General features: G+C 35.4%; 1 protein-coding gene across 2 annotated transcripts in view; it reads right to left on the bottom strand.

The window, feature by feature from the left end:
• LOC102603938 (DNA-directed RNA polymerase III subunit 1) overlaps nucleotides 1–18,365 on the bottom strand; it is a 32,480-nt gene extending 14,115 nt beyond the window's left edge. Inside the window, exons 1-14 of one of the 2 annotated variants that reach the window (XM_006365089.2) lie at nucleotides 18,190–18,362; nucleotides 17,936–18,065; nucleotides 16,087–16,236; nucleotides 14,079–14,256; nucleotides 12,722–12,891; nucleotides 12,450–12,562; nucleotides 11,503–11,599; nucleotides 8,494–8,709; nucleotides 8,266–8,414; nucleotides 8,042–8,183; nucleotides 7,785–7,925; nucleotides 6,195–6,383; nucleotides 4,679–4,874; nucleotides 505–598 (exon numbers count right to left, since the gene is read on the bottom strand). In XM_006365089.2, the coding sequence (XP_006365151.1) occupies nucleotides 505–598; nucleotides 4,679–4,874; nucleotides 6,195–6,383; nucleotides 7,785–7,925; nucleotides 8,042–8,183; nucleotides 8,266–8,414; nucleotides 8,494–8,709; nucleotides 11,503–11,599; nucleotides 12,450–12,562; nucleotides 12,722–12,891; nucleotides 14,079–14,256; nucleotides 16,087–16,236; nucleotides 17,936–18,065; nucleotides 18,190–18,260 (2,036 nt within the window). In that variant the 5' untranslated portion in view covers nucleotides 18,261–18,362. Of the gene's footprint in view, nucleotides 1–504; nucleotides 599–4,678; nucleotides 4,875–6,194; nucleotides 6,384–7,784; nucleotides 7,926–8,041; nucleotides 8,184–8,265; nucleotides 8,415–8,493; nucleotides 8,710–11,502; nucleotides 11,600–12,449; nucleotides 12,563–12,721; nucleotides 12,892–14,078; nucleotides 14,257–16,086; nucleotides 16,237–17,935; nucleotides 18,066–18,189 lie in introns of both variants that reach the window. The other variant, XM_006365090.2, reaches the window with a different exon arrangement.
• Between the last annotated feature and the right edge of the window lie 305 nt (nucleotides 18,366–18,670).

Here is an 18,670-nt window from a genome sequence, read left to right on the forward strand (position 1 = left end):
ATGTATATGGGATAACTTATCCCATCACTATGATATAAATGGTGGGATAAGTTATCCCAAACACGGCAACCAAACAAGATACAAAAATTTTATCCCATCACTATTTATTTTTATCCCTCACACCAAACGACCCCTTAGTGCTAGAATAGTCAACTTGCAATCAGAATAACTACAGCATCCAATATCAGAGGAAAAGACTTTAGAAAGCTTAAATAGTAAAAAATCACTAAAAGGGAGAAAAATTTCCTCCACCATGGGAACAAGGAAAAAAAAACCCAACTCCATGCAGAACCAACTCCAAGTAATAAGAACATGAAATGTGTAGAATTTGAACCGAGTCGATGAAAAATTGAAAGCCTCTAATCACTTATTTCATCCAAAAGTCTGAGGACCAGCTACAAAGATGAAGTATGAAGTATACTCCTTTAATGACAGCTTAAAAAAGAAACTTCAGTTGACAACAAATGCAGAAGGAAATGGCTGATCTGAATCTAATTAACGCACCTCAACTTTGCAAGCCGATTCATGCATGTTGCAGCAGCATGGGACTTGTAGTCTCTCAACAGAACAGAGTATAGACCATCCTTATTTCCATTTCCTATCGTCATCTCACACAAATAACAACTACCGTTATCTCATTGTTTCTTACGGTCTTAAAATACAAAAAGAACAGACCATAAGTCAAAAGGACAATACACATAAAACTTCCAATATAATCAATCAAAGAAGAAAAGACTTAAGGCTGTGCTGTACTACCTGTAACATCAGTACATAAGCAGGTGTTCTTTTACATTCTACTCGTATCAAAACAAAATAAAGAAGTCAATTCAGCATAATTAGACATGAGATCTTGAAACAACATAAGAAAGACATTTCTCGCGCTTACAAGTAAATATATGAATGATCTCCTTTTTTATTAGGTAAATTATTTTATTAATGTTGGGGGAACCCTCATATACAAGAAGTTTAACATAAAACAGAGAAACCTACACCAAGATATGATTCTCCACAAAAATCTCCCACTCATATATACAAACACGAACCTCATGGTGGGTGCACCAAAAAGAAACTTTAGACAAGAGCCTATTCCTCGCATGTAAAAACTCACTCTTCACCCCTTCAAACGTTCTCCTATACCTCTCCCTCCACACAACCCAAATAAAACCTAATGGGGCTACATCTCATGACTTGGGTCTTCTCTTTCTCCCTTTGAATGACCTCCACCTCCTGGGATGCAAAAGAGTTTAAGTGATGAACAACAAGATGCATGAAAAAGGATTGTAGGTTTGGCCAAGATTGAAGACTCGATGAATGCAGGAGTACACAGATTGCTAATTCACCATTATGAACGGTTGTGGCTGTGATCAAACAGAAGTTGTTAAATCCAAAATGCTCAATTCACTTTCTTTAAAGAAAAAAGCCCCTTACCTCCAAGTACTATAATCTTACATGAGAACTACTAAAGAAGATTGAGCAAGAATGTTCTAGGCAAATAATATGGTGAAAGCAGTACGGAGTTTAGAACAAAGCGACAGTCCCCGTATATAAAGATCTTATCCAGTCTAGCCATACACAAGGAGTTTGAATATTTTTTCAAGTACTTCTGCAATCCAATGGAAGTTCTATAAATTAATCGAACTAAAATCATATCTTCAAATTAAATGGGATTAGATCCCATATGGTTAATACCTAATAAACCATAACCACCATGAAATGTTAAAAGGGAAAAAGGCAACTAATTTACCATTTATTGCCCCCATCACTGATATGGTTTCTCATTATTCACCATCTCTATCCATTCCCCCCAACCCTCTAACACCATGTCCAATCACCTTTGCATCAGCATCTTTTTGGTTATCTCCCTTCCACCCCACTTCCATGATGAGAAGACTTGTCCCTCATGTGCCTTGCTCCCTCATGACAGAGGAAACCCCCCTACTCCGGATTATTTTCATTTTTACTGTCCTGTGACTATTTCTTTAATCTTACTAGTGCTATTTATCCTCCCAAAGCAGTAGCAGTTACTTTTTTCTACTTGCCTGATCTTTTGTTACCCTTCATAGATTTTATTCGAAACCGGTTCTTCCTTTCCTTATTTATTTTTTGATAAGTGAATAATATTTCATTAATATAATATCAAAATGGTGTAAAAGTATGTACGAAGTGCATAAGTAGCTCAACAATCATATAGAACTATCTGAAATCATCTATACATAAGTAACAGAAGACATATTATACTTCTTACATCCTCATGCTATTTCAAACAATCTTATTTTATTGTTCCGGAATATACACAGTGGTATGGTATTTTAAGCCATCATTCTTTGTAGCCAGTTTTCTACAATCTCCAATTTGTGAATGCCCTCCCATACAGTCTTCAGCAACATCCATTAAATATTAAGCATTGAAAATTTCTTAGCTGAGCAGTGAACCTGCAACTCATTAGAAGATGAACAATTTCTTGATTCTTCTTTATACTCCTTATGTAAACAACTTTCTTATTTTCAAGTTAATCCTTGTGAGAACAAAAAAAAATTGGTGCCTGAGCATTTCACGCTTTCTTCCAATCTCCTAGTAGAATTTTTTTATTTTAGAAGTCTTCATCCCTTTCCCCGTCACCCTCGTGTCTACCCTTCAATCCCTACCCCTACTGGTTATTCATAAAGCTTATTTAGGAATTCCTTCACTTCCTCCTATTTATAATACCAGAGAGTCCTCTAGCAGTTAACTCCCAAAACAATTCCCCTAGCCCTCCATAAAAAATCACCAATATAATTCCATGCTAAACACCTACATGAGTGCATCTTTCAGGGCTTGTTTTTTTTTTTTGCACTGCAAGTCCTGTCAAAAATTACTCTTTCACCATTATTTACAGTATGTCGTATTTGCTCCGCGAAACCATTTCTTCCTTACACAATCCCTTTTGACACACCCACTCCATACAATTGCCTTGCTTCTCATTAAACCATCTACACTTGGCTCCTCTATAGTAAATTATCACCATTTTTCGTTCTTCTCTTCCCAGGTATCTCTACAACTACTTCCCTAACAATGTCACATTGAATATAGATATTCTTCATATCTCTAAAACCCCTTCCTTGTAGAAAAAATTACTATTTTACAAGATACTAGAGGAAAAACATTTCCCTCATTTTCTTTTTAAAAAGGAACTTCCATTATCTTGTACAACCTTGTTTTTTCTCTATAAGGTAAAATTTTATTTAAAAAGTACCAAGAAGGTACAGAAAGGTACATCAAAAACCAACCAGACAACAGCATCTTTAGGAACATCCTGTTACATATTTCCTGGAGTTCCCAGAAATTTCAACCTTGGTTTGTTATGAAGAAATAAACTTTTTTGAAACCTCGAGGCCATTCATTACATGTATGATGATGATAACTTACAATGTAGGAAAACGGAAAGACAACAGGAGTTTTTGAGGGTAATCCTGATGGTTTCCTGTAAATTTAGGGTAGAGCATTTTTTTCCCCCCGTAAATGACGAGCTTAATGATGATCCACCCATATGATATATGTGATGGAAAATCAATGGTAAAGAAAACTTACCTAAAATTTGTTTTAAAATGTAAGTAGGAGCTAATGTTTATCCCAACACAGTAGCAATTGGATATGTTGTAAAACAATTCAAATATCCCCAAAAGAAGATTGATAAAAATAGAATTATCTATAATCCAATCATGCATATAATTTTAAATCTTGGGACAATGTCTAAGGTACTACCAAGCGACCTATGAGCATTTGATTGGATTAAGAAGATGAAATGCTTTGCAGGTGAAGCCACCAAAAGATTCAATTTCACGAGCAAATATATTGAAATATCATAAATTAGAGATAAGTATAGAGTGGGTTAGGGGAGCTTCCCCACCATGGTCAAGCCTACTCCATTGTGGTAATCCTATACTAAAATTTCCAACCCGACTTGTTTCACCATGTCCCCACTTTTCTCCCCAAAAGAAGATTTTTTTACTATCTTTTGCCATATTAATAATTTTTTCATTTCTTTCGTCACTGCATCACAAAGTTTCTCCAACATACTTCACCCCAGATGCAATGGAACAAAAAAGAATTTAAAATTGTGTTGTGTATTTCCCATGAAAGCATTTGTTTGTTCATTTCAATTGCTGGTATCAACTGGATTCTCCCCCAGTGTCAAAGAAGTAGTGGGAAGTTGGAGTCTTGGAGAAGTTGATAGCCCCATCAAGAAGACCTGGCAGATGATTCTATGATGTATATTTTGGTGTAATTGAAATGAAAGGATCTTAGATGTTTTGATGGTATCTCAACTCCAATTACAAGTTTGAAATCCTTTTGCCTTATTAACCTCTTCTATTGGAGCAATCATCCCTTGTTAATGATATATTACCCCTCTTAGATTTCATTAGCTCCCTCAATATGGCTAAGCGATCATTCTTTTGCTTGTGGCTAACTCCCTGATTAAACAGGTGTTTTTGTTCTCAACAGGTGTTTTTGTTCTCAGGAGTTAACCATATTTTTGTGTCTGTAACTTGCATCTCCTTTATGCCTTTCAAATACATCTTACTTCATCAAAAAAAGAAATCCCAAATGTACCTCAGGAGGATCAACAGAACCAAATTATTTAGTAAATAAGAAGAAAATCATGTCAGTTTCAACAAGGGGGCACTAAAGGTAAACTCACCTAGTGTAGCCTTCCCGAGCTGCCCGCTGATCAGTTCGCTATTACGGAAATAAACAAATCCATCACTTGGGCACATTGTTTCCCCTTTCCCACTGTAACTCTTTTCTGTGACTGTTAGATTTACATAGACTCTCATCTTTGAATACGGACGCAGTAGCATATGGAAAAGTTGTTTCCCAGTCCAAAGCTCAACCGGCTGTAAAAGGCCACCTCAGTCAATTGAAGATCCAAAGACAAGACAGGCAGTAAATTCTACTGGCTTTAGCATTTCAAAAAAAGATGGAAACAGAACCCAATGAATACCAACAACAACACCCTGTGTAATCCCATAAGTGGGGTCTGGGGAGGGTGGGTGTACGCAGACCTTACCCCTACCTTGGGTGAGGTTAGAGAGGTTATTGCCGATAACACCCTCAGCTCAAGAAAAGTATTTACAAACAGGCTTGAACAATACAACAGTAAAAAATTAAGATGAAAAAGAACTCGATAAATACCACCAACTAATTAAAAAAGGGAATGTGCAGTGATTTTGGTTAGTGTTAATATCCATATTCCAGTTCAAATCAAATATCTAGGAAGAAAGATGACAGGCCAAAAGGCTTCAAAGATCAAAAATTCAATCAAATGATATTTTTTCAATTTTAGCACAATTAACACAAAAAAGGGTCAAATGTCACTAAATAGTTTCCTTTATTAGGGCAACAGCCCTATTCACTTACTCTATGTTGCCTAAAGAATTAAATAAGAAGGGAAATAAAGAAAATAAGGAAAGAAATTGTTGAAGCAACTTAACTGCCCTCATCCTATACATAGGCACCTCCCTCCAGAACAACATCCCGATAACCTCTGTTCCCTTTTCTTTCTCTCAATTACACACTTATCTACTACTTGACCTAATAAAATCTATGTGTGAGAGAGAGAGAATTAGGGGGAAAGAAAGTATGGTCATATGTGGACTATTTCACCCACAAATTCTGCCACCAACATGCCCTCATGAGACACAGAACTAAAAATAACTAAATCCAGAGTATTCTTTTTTTTACAAAGGCCTCATCTTCACTAACAGACGGAAAGAGGTGCCAACACATACTTGCAAAAGAAAAAAAGTGGATATCAGCTTATGGTGTGGGTATGAAAGCTCCATAACCAGCAAAAATACCTAAAAGGTTGTTGCCATAATGTAAAAATGCAGGTTCCCATATGCTTAACATTTGTGAAATGCACTTTCCCAGAGAGTATTTCTTTATTAATTTATTCTTCACAACCGCTGTAGTTCAAATGTTGAATCTGTGCAATTGCTACTTATGGATTTTTCAAAAATCTGCCTGAACACTTTCCCGGCATGTAAAGCCTTATATCTGTCTGACCAATCATCAAGCAAGCTAGAGACATGAAAGGAGCACATAGAGGAATAGAAAGAGGATCACAGAAAAGAGAGTTGTTTGAAAACAAGAACTTCATCAATCAGGCAACAAACGGAAGTAAAAGTTCACACTCTTTCGAGGTTTAACCAAACCTTAATAAATGCTGGAGATGGTAAATCTGTAGGATCCATTGCGTCACCCATATATGAACAAATAAGTGAAAAGGAAGCACGGTTATAGAATGTGTCCTTCCTCGTAATGAGAAAGGAAGACGTCAGAAAATCCTGGGTGGAAGCAACCAAAATTTCTCCACTCTTCGGAGTGCATAAATTGTTTTGAACCTGCATTTTCATCACAAACACATAAAGGAGAAAACTAACATGTAAACAAGTAAAGACAAGTTCAGTATTTCTTCATAGCCTGCTTTGGTCACAGTAGAGGACAGACTGACACAATTTCTGCCACATTTTTGCAACTAGATATCATTAAAAAGATGAGAGTTTGATGTCATCAAAAAAGATGAGAGTTTGAAGGATTTGCTTTTCAGGTTTCCTGTAATAACTTTCAGAAACTTCCAAACCGAAATGTAATACATATTAGTAAAGCATAGATGACGAAACCTTGACCTTGCTTGGAAAGCCTTAAGCAAAAATCTCAATAAAGGAACAGAAGAGAAGATGCTTCACTGGAATAATAAAGAAGCAACCGAAATCCCTCCCCTCAATCTTGTAACGTATGCATATAGATCCTATTAAATAACTTCAGCTAATAAGCAGGTAGGGATTTCGTCATGATTTTAAGAAGATGCCATTCTGATATGCCAACTGACCTTTCAAACAGACAAACACTATTGACAATGGAAGCAACAAATCTATATTTTATCCCCAACAGGAAAAGAGAGTATTAATCACAAAGAGATAGAGTAGAAAGGGGAAAAGGAAAAGTTTCCTTGCTTTGGAAAAGGGAAAAGGCAAAGCAAACTACATCAAGGATATGGACCCCTTGATACATCACGGTCATCTATCAAATAGATGGCCTTATATGGAGCCGTTGAGACATCACGGTCATCTTTCAATTAGATGACCTTAAGCAGTAGACTCTAAGATGCATAAATGCAACAGAAAACACCCAAACTGACATACCACTCGAATATATTAAGTCGTCCAATATTGAATCTGTTGGTTCTTCCCAGAGTTTATACTTTTTTCCAATTTATCGGCTACCTTACCATTTAGGGAGTCAAAGAGGTTGCTAATTAAGCATGCTTCTCTTAAATATTTTGAATTGTTTACTATCATGACTTATAGTATTTTTAATGAAGTTTTCAAATATGTAAATTTAATTCCAAAAATTAATGAATCTATGTTCGAATTAACGCCAAAAATCAAGTACTTTGACAATAGTACCTCTAACTTTTCCACATAAAGTTAGATGGTGGGAGTACTTTATAATGTACATAAAATAAAATCGAAAACTATAGTATACCAAGCAAATTATTTCTTTTAAATTTGAATACAAGTGAATCGATTGGATAGTATTGACCATATTTCTGTATTAGTCCACTTCTCCTCAACACATCAAATGTTTACCCTCACAATGAACTAGGATGTGGACTTTCTCAGCTGGACTTCTCTTTCACACATAACTATAATTTCAAACCTTTGTCTAGCTAACTCAAAACACTACCATTTTACTTCTTATCCACATATGTCAAGTAAAGATGGACGAAGCAGTGAACTTACCCCCATTAACATAAGAGCCTCTGTCCTCGCCTCTTCTGTTTGTGGCACATGCATATTCATCTCATCACCATCAAAATCGGCATTATAAGGGTTGCATACAGATTCATTAAATCTCAATGTGCGCCATGGCATTATCCTTGCCTGCCAGAAAAAATAAAAATTTATAATTTGAAGACAGAATTATCCAAAGGCTCTCCACTGCCTGGACATGAGTCAGCAAAATATTCATTCATGCATTTCGATCAAATAATAGTTACCCGATGAGACATGATTGACATTCTATGCAGACTTGGCTGTCTGTTAAACAGGACTATATCTCCATCTTCTAGATGTCGATCAACAATATAACCAAATTTCAATTCATCAGCATGACGCTTTCTAGAAGTGAACATCAACGATCTGCATTATAGAATTCAGATAAGACTTTAGAAGATTTATGCATGCAATTTACATGAAGGGTTGAAAAAAGTACAGTTCTTACATCTCAGATCCATCAGGATGCCTGATAAACTTCGCACCAGGATACTTATTTGGTCCATTACGAACACATTGCCTCAACTTCTCTATATTGTGCTGGGAAACTCGCTCAGGATATGTTAAAATTTGAGCCATCAGTATTGGAATGGCAACCTGCATATGCATTTGTGATTCTCCCTTCACAGTCAAATTAAATGATTAATATCGATCAAACACTAGTTCCGTGTCAGACCTCTGTAATTTTCAAATTTGGATCAGGAGATATAACAGTTCGGCCCGTATATTCCACGCGCTTTCCTGAGAGATTTCCACGGAATCGTCCCTGCTTACCTTTAAGACGTTGAGTGAAACCACTCAATGGTCTCTGAGCTTGCATATGTAGTGGCACTCCACGAACATCACTGTTTATATATTGTGCAACTTCCATTTGCAGATCAATCCAAAGATTCTATATCAATGTTGTAACATCGAGTAAGCTAAAATAGAAGTCTGAGTAGCATTAATAGACAGAAAATATCTGGTCAACATGCATCAGCAAATTGACAATAATTGATGCACAAAGCATAAAATTCAAATAGCCCTGATGTTTGGATAAACCCTGCCTGTTACACACCTTGAGTGTGGCCTAAATGAACTTTTACTGACATATATCTCTCACAAGAAAGCTCACACCAAAACATTTAGTAACTATATCAAACCAATGTCAAAAAGTTCAAAGATCATTTTCTAGTGTTTCACCAGGGAACACACAGTTTAGTGAGATTGATATCTAGACTCAAGTGATTGATATCATGAAGGGAACAAGCACATATTTCAAAAGGATATAAATCGGTGACATAGTGCTGAGATTTAGCAGAACTAACAGGACTGCTAGACAAATCAAGTCAAATCGCTATTACAGAAGTTAGATTTTCAAAACCCTACACTATCCTAGCCATTTAATCTTGAAGAGACAGTAATTTGCAATGGTGTATGCAAATACCAAGAATTAACAGTAGCTTTCAACAGTAAAAAAAACTATTTGATAAATAATTTTTTTTGAAACTGCTATTTGATAAATAATTTACCTAACATGGGTTAAAAATCTACTGTAGTAGCTCTCTCCACAGGTATAATATGGATCAATTCTCCGATTCATATAAAGGAGGTAAGAAGGTCAATTTGGATGGGAGAATGTAATCCATTTTTTTATATATAGAAATGGGAGAATGTAATCCATTTTTTATATATAAAAATGGGAGAATGTATTTCTAGTATTAATGCAAAAGGGCTAGAATTTTATCTGCTAAGCCAGAGAGTACAAAAGGACCAACCCAAAGGTGCAGAAGCGCACAATGTATGAAAGAATTCCCATCAGTTGTAATGTACATGCTATTGCATCCTAAATCTTAAAGAATGCGTCTAAATTGAAAATAAAGTTATCAGTTGGTTCTTTTCTACCATGGGAAAAAGCTGATGATAGAAAATAACACACAGCAATTACAACCTGATAATGAGTTGACAGAAATGGCAAGGTGAAAATGAGGTGACCACAAGAAAAAACAGAAATTTGCAACCCGCAACTAACAACTGCCAATGCCACTTGGATGTCCAAGAATAAACTTCCCAATTTTTACGCTCTTGGTTTCTTAACAAGATTGCATCTTTTTCACTACCTTCCTCTACAACCCCATACCTTGAGATGATCTCCCAGATATTCCACTACGAGTTACTAAGCAGAGATCTTCTACTATTCTGATTGAGGTACAACCCCTGGGGCAGCTTTACGCAGTTCAAACATAAACAATAATGCATATTCCACCAACTTTTTAGAAGATCGTGAATTGCTTCATCTAGTTTGCTAAAGAAGGAATACTTAAATTATTTAGGTAGCCCTGTAACACACCCCAAAACATGTGGGTCTAATTCTTTTGCTTGGACCTTGGCATGATGTGCTGCTAGTATATGACCCCAAGTATTGAGGGTGAAAGAACCGGTAAATCCAACCTAAAACCTAAAATCAAGTGAAGTGACCCTAAGACCTTTAAATCCCCATTGGATGCCCTTATTTATCAGATGTGAGGCTCTATATACCTCACTCACACACAACTCAGTTTTTGAGGTTCACAAGTGGACTTGAATGTGGACCTACAAATGAGGAAACATGAAATGTTAAGGCTTCAAGACAAGGTGAGAAAATGTGTCATTGTCTTTATATAATTTTGGACAATTCTCACATTAGTAGTTAAATTTTGGGTTGAATTACGCCCCAAGCTCCATTGTCTTCCCTTGGTGTAAAGATCAGCCCCATTCCTGTTGATGGGTTTCCAGTGTTGGGCCCACATTATTTTATAAACAGTTCAAATGTCCAATCCTGGGCATGCCCGGGGGAGGGGGTGTTAAGAGTGCTACACATTTGTGAGGGAATTTGTTGTTAGTCTTCATATATGTGGCATGTACAATCTTCGTTGGATGAATTAGTTTTGGGGGTTAAATTAGATCCAAGGTCAATTTTCTACACGACCAACAAAGACGGGCTCAGATACCACATCAAAGACCTAAGCATTTAACTGAAACCTTCATGCAGAGGGTTAAGTGGCCCATAATATTAATAAACTTTCTCCGGATGCTCTAATATCTACCACGGGATTTTATACAACTCTAAAACATCAATATGAACTGTGACTAATTGAGATTCCTGTTAACACTCTAAACAATACTTGTTGCAAACTCAGCGGAGACAAAAAACACTAGGTGATTCTTTTCATCTGTCATAGCCTTGGTGAACAGAGTTACCTAGAACTTGTTGGTGGTGGGAGGCGGTAGGTATCTCGTTGAATTAGTTGAGGTGCGCGAAAGCTAGCCCGGACACCACGGTCATCCAAATAAAAAAACAATACTTGTTGCAAGAAAAACCAAACACGCATAGACACCCACAATTATGGAAAGGGAGTTGCAATAATATGAGGCTCCTCAACATCACTTTTAAGAAAAATAGACTCCTAAAATGTCTCCTATGTGACATAAAATATTTTGGCAAAGAGTAAAATACAGTAGATATCAAAATATGCTTAATACTTCTCATCAAGTACACAATTCAACTATAACATAAAAGAAATGCAACACATTAAATATGAAGTCCAGGAGAAACATGGTAAATATTCCATCTAATTGACAATCAAAAAAAAGTTACAAAAAGATGATAACTGAGAACACTGAATCATTAACTTTCAAAAAGAGCAGGAAGTCAACCAAAACTTACCAGACTCTTAACAGGACTGGAATCAGACATCTCTTGATGAAGACTGGCATTTGCTTGAATAATGCGCTTAAGCCTCTCCGTGATGTCATTCTCATTGCTGCAACAAGCAACTAAACAACTTCAGGGAGTTGTCAAAAGTATTTGAATATTAATGTGAAAGATAATAGCACAGCAAATACAAAGCCAGGCTTCAAGTGGTAATTGAGCATCTATCAGAATACCAATGTGTCAATCATGTAAAGCTACAAAAGAAGAAGAGTATTGATGACAATCTCAGGGATTGAAGTTTCATAGAACAAAAACTATTGAGCTAATACAGGCAGAGTAAAAAATGTTCCCAGGCACATCCCCCGAGGTAAACTTTTTCTAACCTTTTCAACCAACAGAAAGTCAACTTAGAGTGTATAATCTGGCAACCCCCTTGGCCGGAAATCTTAACCAAGCCAAGATGGAAGACAATTTGACCTATTTTTCCATTGGTTTCAAATCATATGACATCACCAGGGAAGAATCTCGTGGAGAGACTTGGTACAACTGGACAGAACGAGATTGAAACATGATAAGAAGAACCTTTTCTAGCCAGAAGCCAGTGGAATGGCTATGCTTTGCACTGAAGGAAGCCTCCAAAGTGAAGAAAATTTGTAAGAAGATGGAAGCATCAAGACTACTCCTCTGAGTTCTTTTGCTTGAGAAATTTCAACAGATATGGATGTTATATAAGTATTGTAAGCATGCTACCTATGAACCCAAAATTGACATCCCAAAACAGATATGGACCTCAAAAAGTTCACATCCCAAAACAAGTAGTACAGCTACCTATGAACCCAAAATGACAGAAAAGGGTACTTTGAAGTGTGAAAAAACATTTTTGCACTAAAATATCTTCTATTGTCAACATACACTCTAGATCAAAGTAAAAGTTAAAAGTCAAAAAAATTGCATATGACCTCTGTGTTCCACCATCCACAAATACTGAAGGGCGAATAGCTATTGGTGGCACCGGAATACTTGTAACAAGGAGTTTTTCTGGTCTATCACTAAGGTAGAGTAACTCACAATCCTGCACAGAATCATGAGAGAACAATGGTAGAAAGTATAATCTTTGTTGAAACTGAACAATGATAGAAAGTATAATAAAAAAGTAGGACTAGACAACCAAGTGAATTACTTTAGAAGAAGGACGAAAGGGCATACGAATTAACAAAATCTTAAACAATACCTCATCGGACATATTCTTGAAAAGGGAGTAAACTACTTTTGGGTCAAGTTCTGGAGGCACACTAACAGATGCCCTGAGCTCTCTCTTATCAGAGATAGCAACATTGATCTCATCCAAGATACGATTTCCTTGTTCATGTGTGATTTTTAACTGAAGCTTTTTCACCATACCTACAATTAACAAATATAAAAGAATAAAATAAACAACGAGATTGAGAGGGTACTGTGACCGTGCAAGACCATAGAGTAATGCAGCCTCCCCTAATATCTCATCAAACTCTCAAATTAATCATTTGAAACTGTTGAAGACATAATAATCAAGCAAAAGGAGAGACATTTATACCCATTAAATATAGATATATCTTTTTGGTAGCTTTTTGGTGCAAACTAATTATTGTACATAATATAGATGCAATGCTAGAAACAATAGAAGATTTGCACAATTTGTAACTACGCTTGTTGCACTGGCCACTAGCTTAGTACAAGTATTTATAAATTCTCTTATTGATTATTTATAAAATTAAAAAAAAAAATTGTACTTTTTCTAACAAATGAAGGGTTTCGATGAGATGGTGGCACACTTCAACATGGTACTAGAGAAGATAGAGGTCCTGGGTTCGATTCTTACTGCCTCCCAATATTAAAATGAATTTTAACGTGTTTGGCTCATGAAAAAAGAATCATGCACTCACGTGATGGGGTATGTTAAAGACATAACTGAGTAAATAAAAGTGTCATCTCACTAACAACTTATGCTTTTAGTGAGATGGTCAAATGGTTCAACAAAAAATTTATAAAGCTTGATATATTTTTAAGGTAAATACTTTACTAATGTGGAAAAATCACTCATACACATCGTCTTTACATCTAGTATCATTTATATTGTGTTTATATAGATATTGTAAGATAGAATTTAGCTTATCATAGCTCCTCAAAAAAAAAAGAATTTAGCTTATCATATGCACCACGTTTGTGTCATTTGACTAATCTTTAAAAAGTTGTGATAAAGTATATCACAAAAATGGGCGAGGAGGCAATACTTATTGTCAGGTTGACCCCTGGCCCACAAGTTGTCCCCCTTAAAAACCTACAACTTAATAAAGATTTGTTACACACATTAATATTTGACTAAATGATGTTTGTTCACATTTACAAGTTCAAAGAATATCCGAATCATTTTGATTCCGAATTAGGTTATTGATACAACATTTTCATAAGATATTTTCAAATATGCTCTTTATAATCACGCGAAATACATGTGGAACACAAATGTATAATGACTAGTCAATAGAAGTGTAGATGGAATCTAGACCGAACAAATTCACCCAAAACAATGGAGATGGAGAAGAATATCAAACCATTCATGTATCCGCATTTGGAACATGTCGCAGTCTTCTGGCCACCTGCCATGGCATTACACCTTTTCACAACCTTTTTATGTAGTTCACTCTTCTTCAAAAACTCAGTTCTTGGATTTCTCATCTTCTTCAAAATGTCTCGACGCTCCTTGTCATCCAGAAGTATCGAGGAACAGCACTGATCAAGAAAGCAGTTGCACAAGGAAAATTATTAAAGCACTACAAGGAAAGTAGATACCAAGCTCTTAAGCAAGGCTAGTGTAATGGGTAAAACGAAAATTAAACTCTAATAAGGCATCATAAACTTCACGAATATTAGTTTACTATCTCCAAACCATCATGACACGGGAACAACAATAAACCCCGTGTACTCCCACAAGTGGGGAATGGGGTAACAAGGTGAAATTATCAAAATCAAATAAATTATTGTCCTGACGTGAAATCTTACTAATTGGCTTTTGAAGATTGTTCAATTTCTACTTAATCACTATTCATATTTATTTTTATTACTGACCTATGTTATATCGCAATCTGACTAACTTTTGCAATAACAATTCTCCACCAGATGATACTAACTTTATCTTCAGCAGATGAATCCATTGCAAAAAAAAATTATTCATAATACAGGCAATTTCGTGTTTGCACATATAGAATACGGTTTAAACCTTCACCATAATTAATCTACCTTACCCAGCACCAGGCATCCTTTACCTTCCCCCAAATTAATTCACCTTAAAATTCTTCGTATACACCAACCCCATCAGAATCCTCTTTTTCTTTGTTCTAAATTTGATTTAGAGATATTGTTTGCCTCTGAAACTAGCTTTTACATGTTAATTTAAGATAACAGCGTGATAGCAGTCTTATTCCCCAAACATCTCATTTACTTCTACTATCATGTTAATACAAAATTACTAGTTTTATACATATTAATTTAAAATTACTGCATGCGCCTTACTCCCCAAACATCCCATTTACTTCTTCTATCGTGTTAATATAAAGTTACTAATTTTTACATGTTAATTTCAAATTACTGCCATTTTTCCCTAACTTCAAAATCATTCTCATCTACTTCTTCTTTCTTTCATTCTTTTCCTGGGTGAAACAATTTCATCAATCAAACATGACGTCAATGCCATGATATGTACAAACCTCTGCTTCTTTATTCTGAATTTGTTTCAAAAATGTTTTGTGCCCCCGAACCAGGTTCTACCAAAATGACTTTCACATTTTGATCTCTATGAGCATTTCTACTTCTTTCTTTTCAACCAGAAACAAAAGTGTTCATAAGGACCAGACATGCTTCTTTTTGTGTGTGTGTGTGTGTGTGCGCCTGGGGGGGGGGATGTTTCTAAGAAGCTCATACCCATGTTTTCTTATCTTTTTCTGTATTGAGAGTGTTTGCGACAACTGCAATTATCTAAAATATTTATGTCAAATCAATCAGAAAGGCAACCTATTTCTAATAAATGACCTATTTCTCGTCTGTTCTAAACTGAAAATTTTTTGCTGTAATTTGGCAGTTTACACAAGTATTGCATCAAAAAAAAAATTAAGAATTCTAACAGTAGAAGTATTACATCAATAATCTAGACTGTTGATCCACATACTGTTTTATTTGCCTTGAGGATAATAGGAAAGTAGGTGTTTTTTTCTCATTATGCTGGTTAACGTCTCTGAATACTTTTCACACTTCTAAAACTTTGATTTAGCATAAAAACTATCACAAAATTTAATCATTTAACAACTTAAAATTAAAGTTACCAATGACTCTTTTTTCAACCAAAGTAATTTCTAACAATTTGGGTATTACTTTTCCTCACTACTACCAATATGATGTGGAAGAAAAATTAAATTTTCAGCCACTGTACCAGTAAAACTGCCGCCGGAGTTGTAAAAAGTTGATGTACCAGAAAAGATTAACTACGGATAGCTTTTTCAATCATTAAAACACAAATCACCTAATGATGTATAATATTAAAGAAGTTAAGTTCAAACAAGATATCACCTTGCATATGCACTTCAAGATGTCCACCACAGTGCCTAAATATCCAACATTATAAACTGGTAGAGCAAGAACCAAGTACCCATAATGACCTGGACACTCTCTAAAATTACCATGACATGTTTCACAACATCCATTCTTGTTTGGAGGTCCCTGAAATCCAAAACTTCCTATAATCAAGATATGGAAATCAGCATCAAAGACACAAAAAAGTAATTGGTAGACAGAAAATATATAAAGAGAATTCTCAGAGAGAAACACGAAGCTCAGGGTTGTTGTTCCATCATCTACTCCTAAATCAATATAACTTCATTTAGCTTCTGCTCATTCAAACTATTATGAGTGGCTCATCAATTGTTGGCAATTATAAACCTGTAGAACAGCTCGTAATTTTAAACTAAGATTTATTTCCCATTCTTTTACCAAAAAATCCTTTTATAGACTTTCTGCTGTCCTAAATTCGCATGAGGAAAGAAGCAAAGAAGCACCAACAACATAAATTTTTTGTCTATAGAGAACTTTTTGGTGTGAAAAGAGCAAAATTACAAAACAGCTTTTGAAGCAATAGAAATTCCAGTTTGGAAATTAAAATTGGTGCTCTTGTTTAATTTTTCTTTTGGTGCTCTCATCCAACTTCTTCGTCTCTTGGATAGTATTCGGCACATGTTCTGTCAGAGTTGGGACTCATGAAACACAGAGATCTTAATTCTAGCTAAACCGAAATTGTATACATGTATTTACTATGAATTTTCCAACTAAGCTTGAAGGAATAAGCAAGCAATTCTCTCAACTTTCTTCTTACTGAGAGTGTTTGGCTGTACTTTATCAGAGTCCTAGAAAAGACAAACTTCATGCCAAACCAATTAAGTCTAAGTCTTCATTCCTGAAATACTCATCTCCGAAAAGGTTGCATATGCTATGCTCCAAAAACAAATAGACATGTTATCTTAGCATAATTATCCTATTTTGAGATATCCCCCCTTTTCACACTGCACTACCAAAAAAAAAGGGCAAATTACAGAAATCACATACTTTTAAGGCAAAATTACAATTTATTCCTTAAAAGTTTATAATTACAGAAATCCCTCAAACGGATACAATAATATAAGGGCTGATACACTAATCTGATGCGCGAAAATGAGGGATTTTGGAGATTTGTAAAACTTATAGGGGATAATGGTAATAAGTAAACTAAAAGGTGAGATTTCTGTAATTTTTCCAAAAAAAAAACTAATTCCTCATTTCATCTATTTTGCTCTATTAGGCCCATTTCATTCCAATACTACAAAATTCATCTTCTAAGACAAATCAAGAGTTCTCATTCACCCCACCACCACAACACCCCCTCCCCAACAAAAAAAAGAAGAAGTTCCCTGAAACTAGAAATACTCCAAATCTCACAGTTATCTCTACACAGAGATACAAGTCTCTAACCATAAAGACTCCTAATGCACACACGAACCTAATTACTGTTCTACACGTTCCAACTTCTTAAAACAAATGAAAAGCTATTTTCCTTGCATCAAAATCTTCAAAATTCAAAAGGATACAAGCTAGAAACTAAAGATAACATTCATCTATAAGAAAACAGAATTTCACATTCCTTTTCTACAGTCGTCTCTCGATGCTCAAGAACAGATAGCACGGCATACCATCATTCTGGGAAGTCAGATTTCTCTTAATTTGGTGTAAAAATTGTATATTTATGACAAGAAACAAAACTAAACTGCATTTTGCTCCCTGCAACCCCAAAAAGAATCCAGGGCAACAACTATCCCTCCATAAATTGAACCACAAATTATATACTAGTATAGCCTTCTATCACGATGAACAATGTAGATAAGAGAGTTACCATGCGGGGGTCTAACAAGCCATTTTGAATAGGCTTTTTAGTAGATTCATAGTAAAGCCCAAGGTAGACTTCAACTTCAGCTGATTTCAAAATTTCAGACTCTGAGAAGAGAGAAAATTTAATGCTTTTTCTGTCCAACAACAATAAAAACAAAATAGATACAATCAAAATCCAATCATGAAAACATTAACCCCAAACAACATTCAAAAAAACAGAAAACATAATCAAAAAAAAAATGATCAACAACTACTAACATCTTTCTAGGGCCAACATCTTCAATGTAGGGCTGTTTGGTGACTTGCAACGAATTTTGTATTCTCTTCATCTTCCTGGGCACCACCCAGAAAACTCAAAAAGGACAGTTTTTTCTGGGGTTTAAGCAGATGCTTACTGGGGTTTATGGGGCGCCAGTGACAAACGATGGACGGTTTATATATAAAGTATAGAGAAACCCTAAGTGGCCTTAATTAAAAACGAAGGCGGCGAGAGCAAAGTTCGTTCTAGGTTAGTTGGCAAATATTGTTTAGTTTTTTCCCCACCTTTCAAAGGGTTGTGGGTTCGATTCTCACCACTCTCAATTTTTTAGTTGTTTTTCCTTTAGAAAAAAAAAAAAAAACTTACGGATAAATTAATAAAACAATTCTTCTTATTTATAATTTTTTAATAGGTGTGTAAGCACAAATGAACAACTAATACTATAAAATTAAGGAAATATTATGTTTGTGAGCATTGTGT

This window comes from Solanum tuberosum, unplaced genomic scaffold (assembly GCF_000226075.1).
Source record: "Solanum tuberosum cultivar DM 1-3 516 R44 unplaced genomic scaffold, SolTub_3.0 scf00529, whole genome shotgun sequence".
Lineage (NCBI taxonomy): Eukaryota > Viridiplantae > Streptophyta > Magnoliopsida > Solanales > Solanaceae > Solanum > Solanum tuberosum.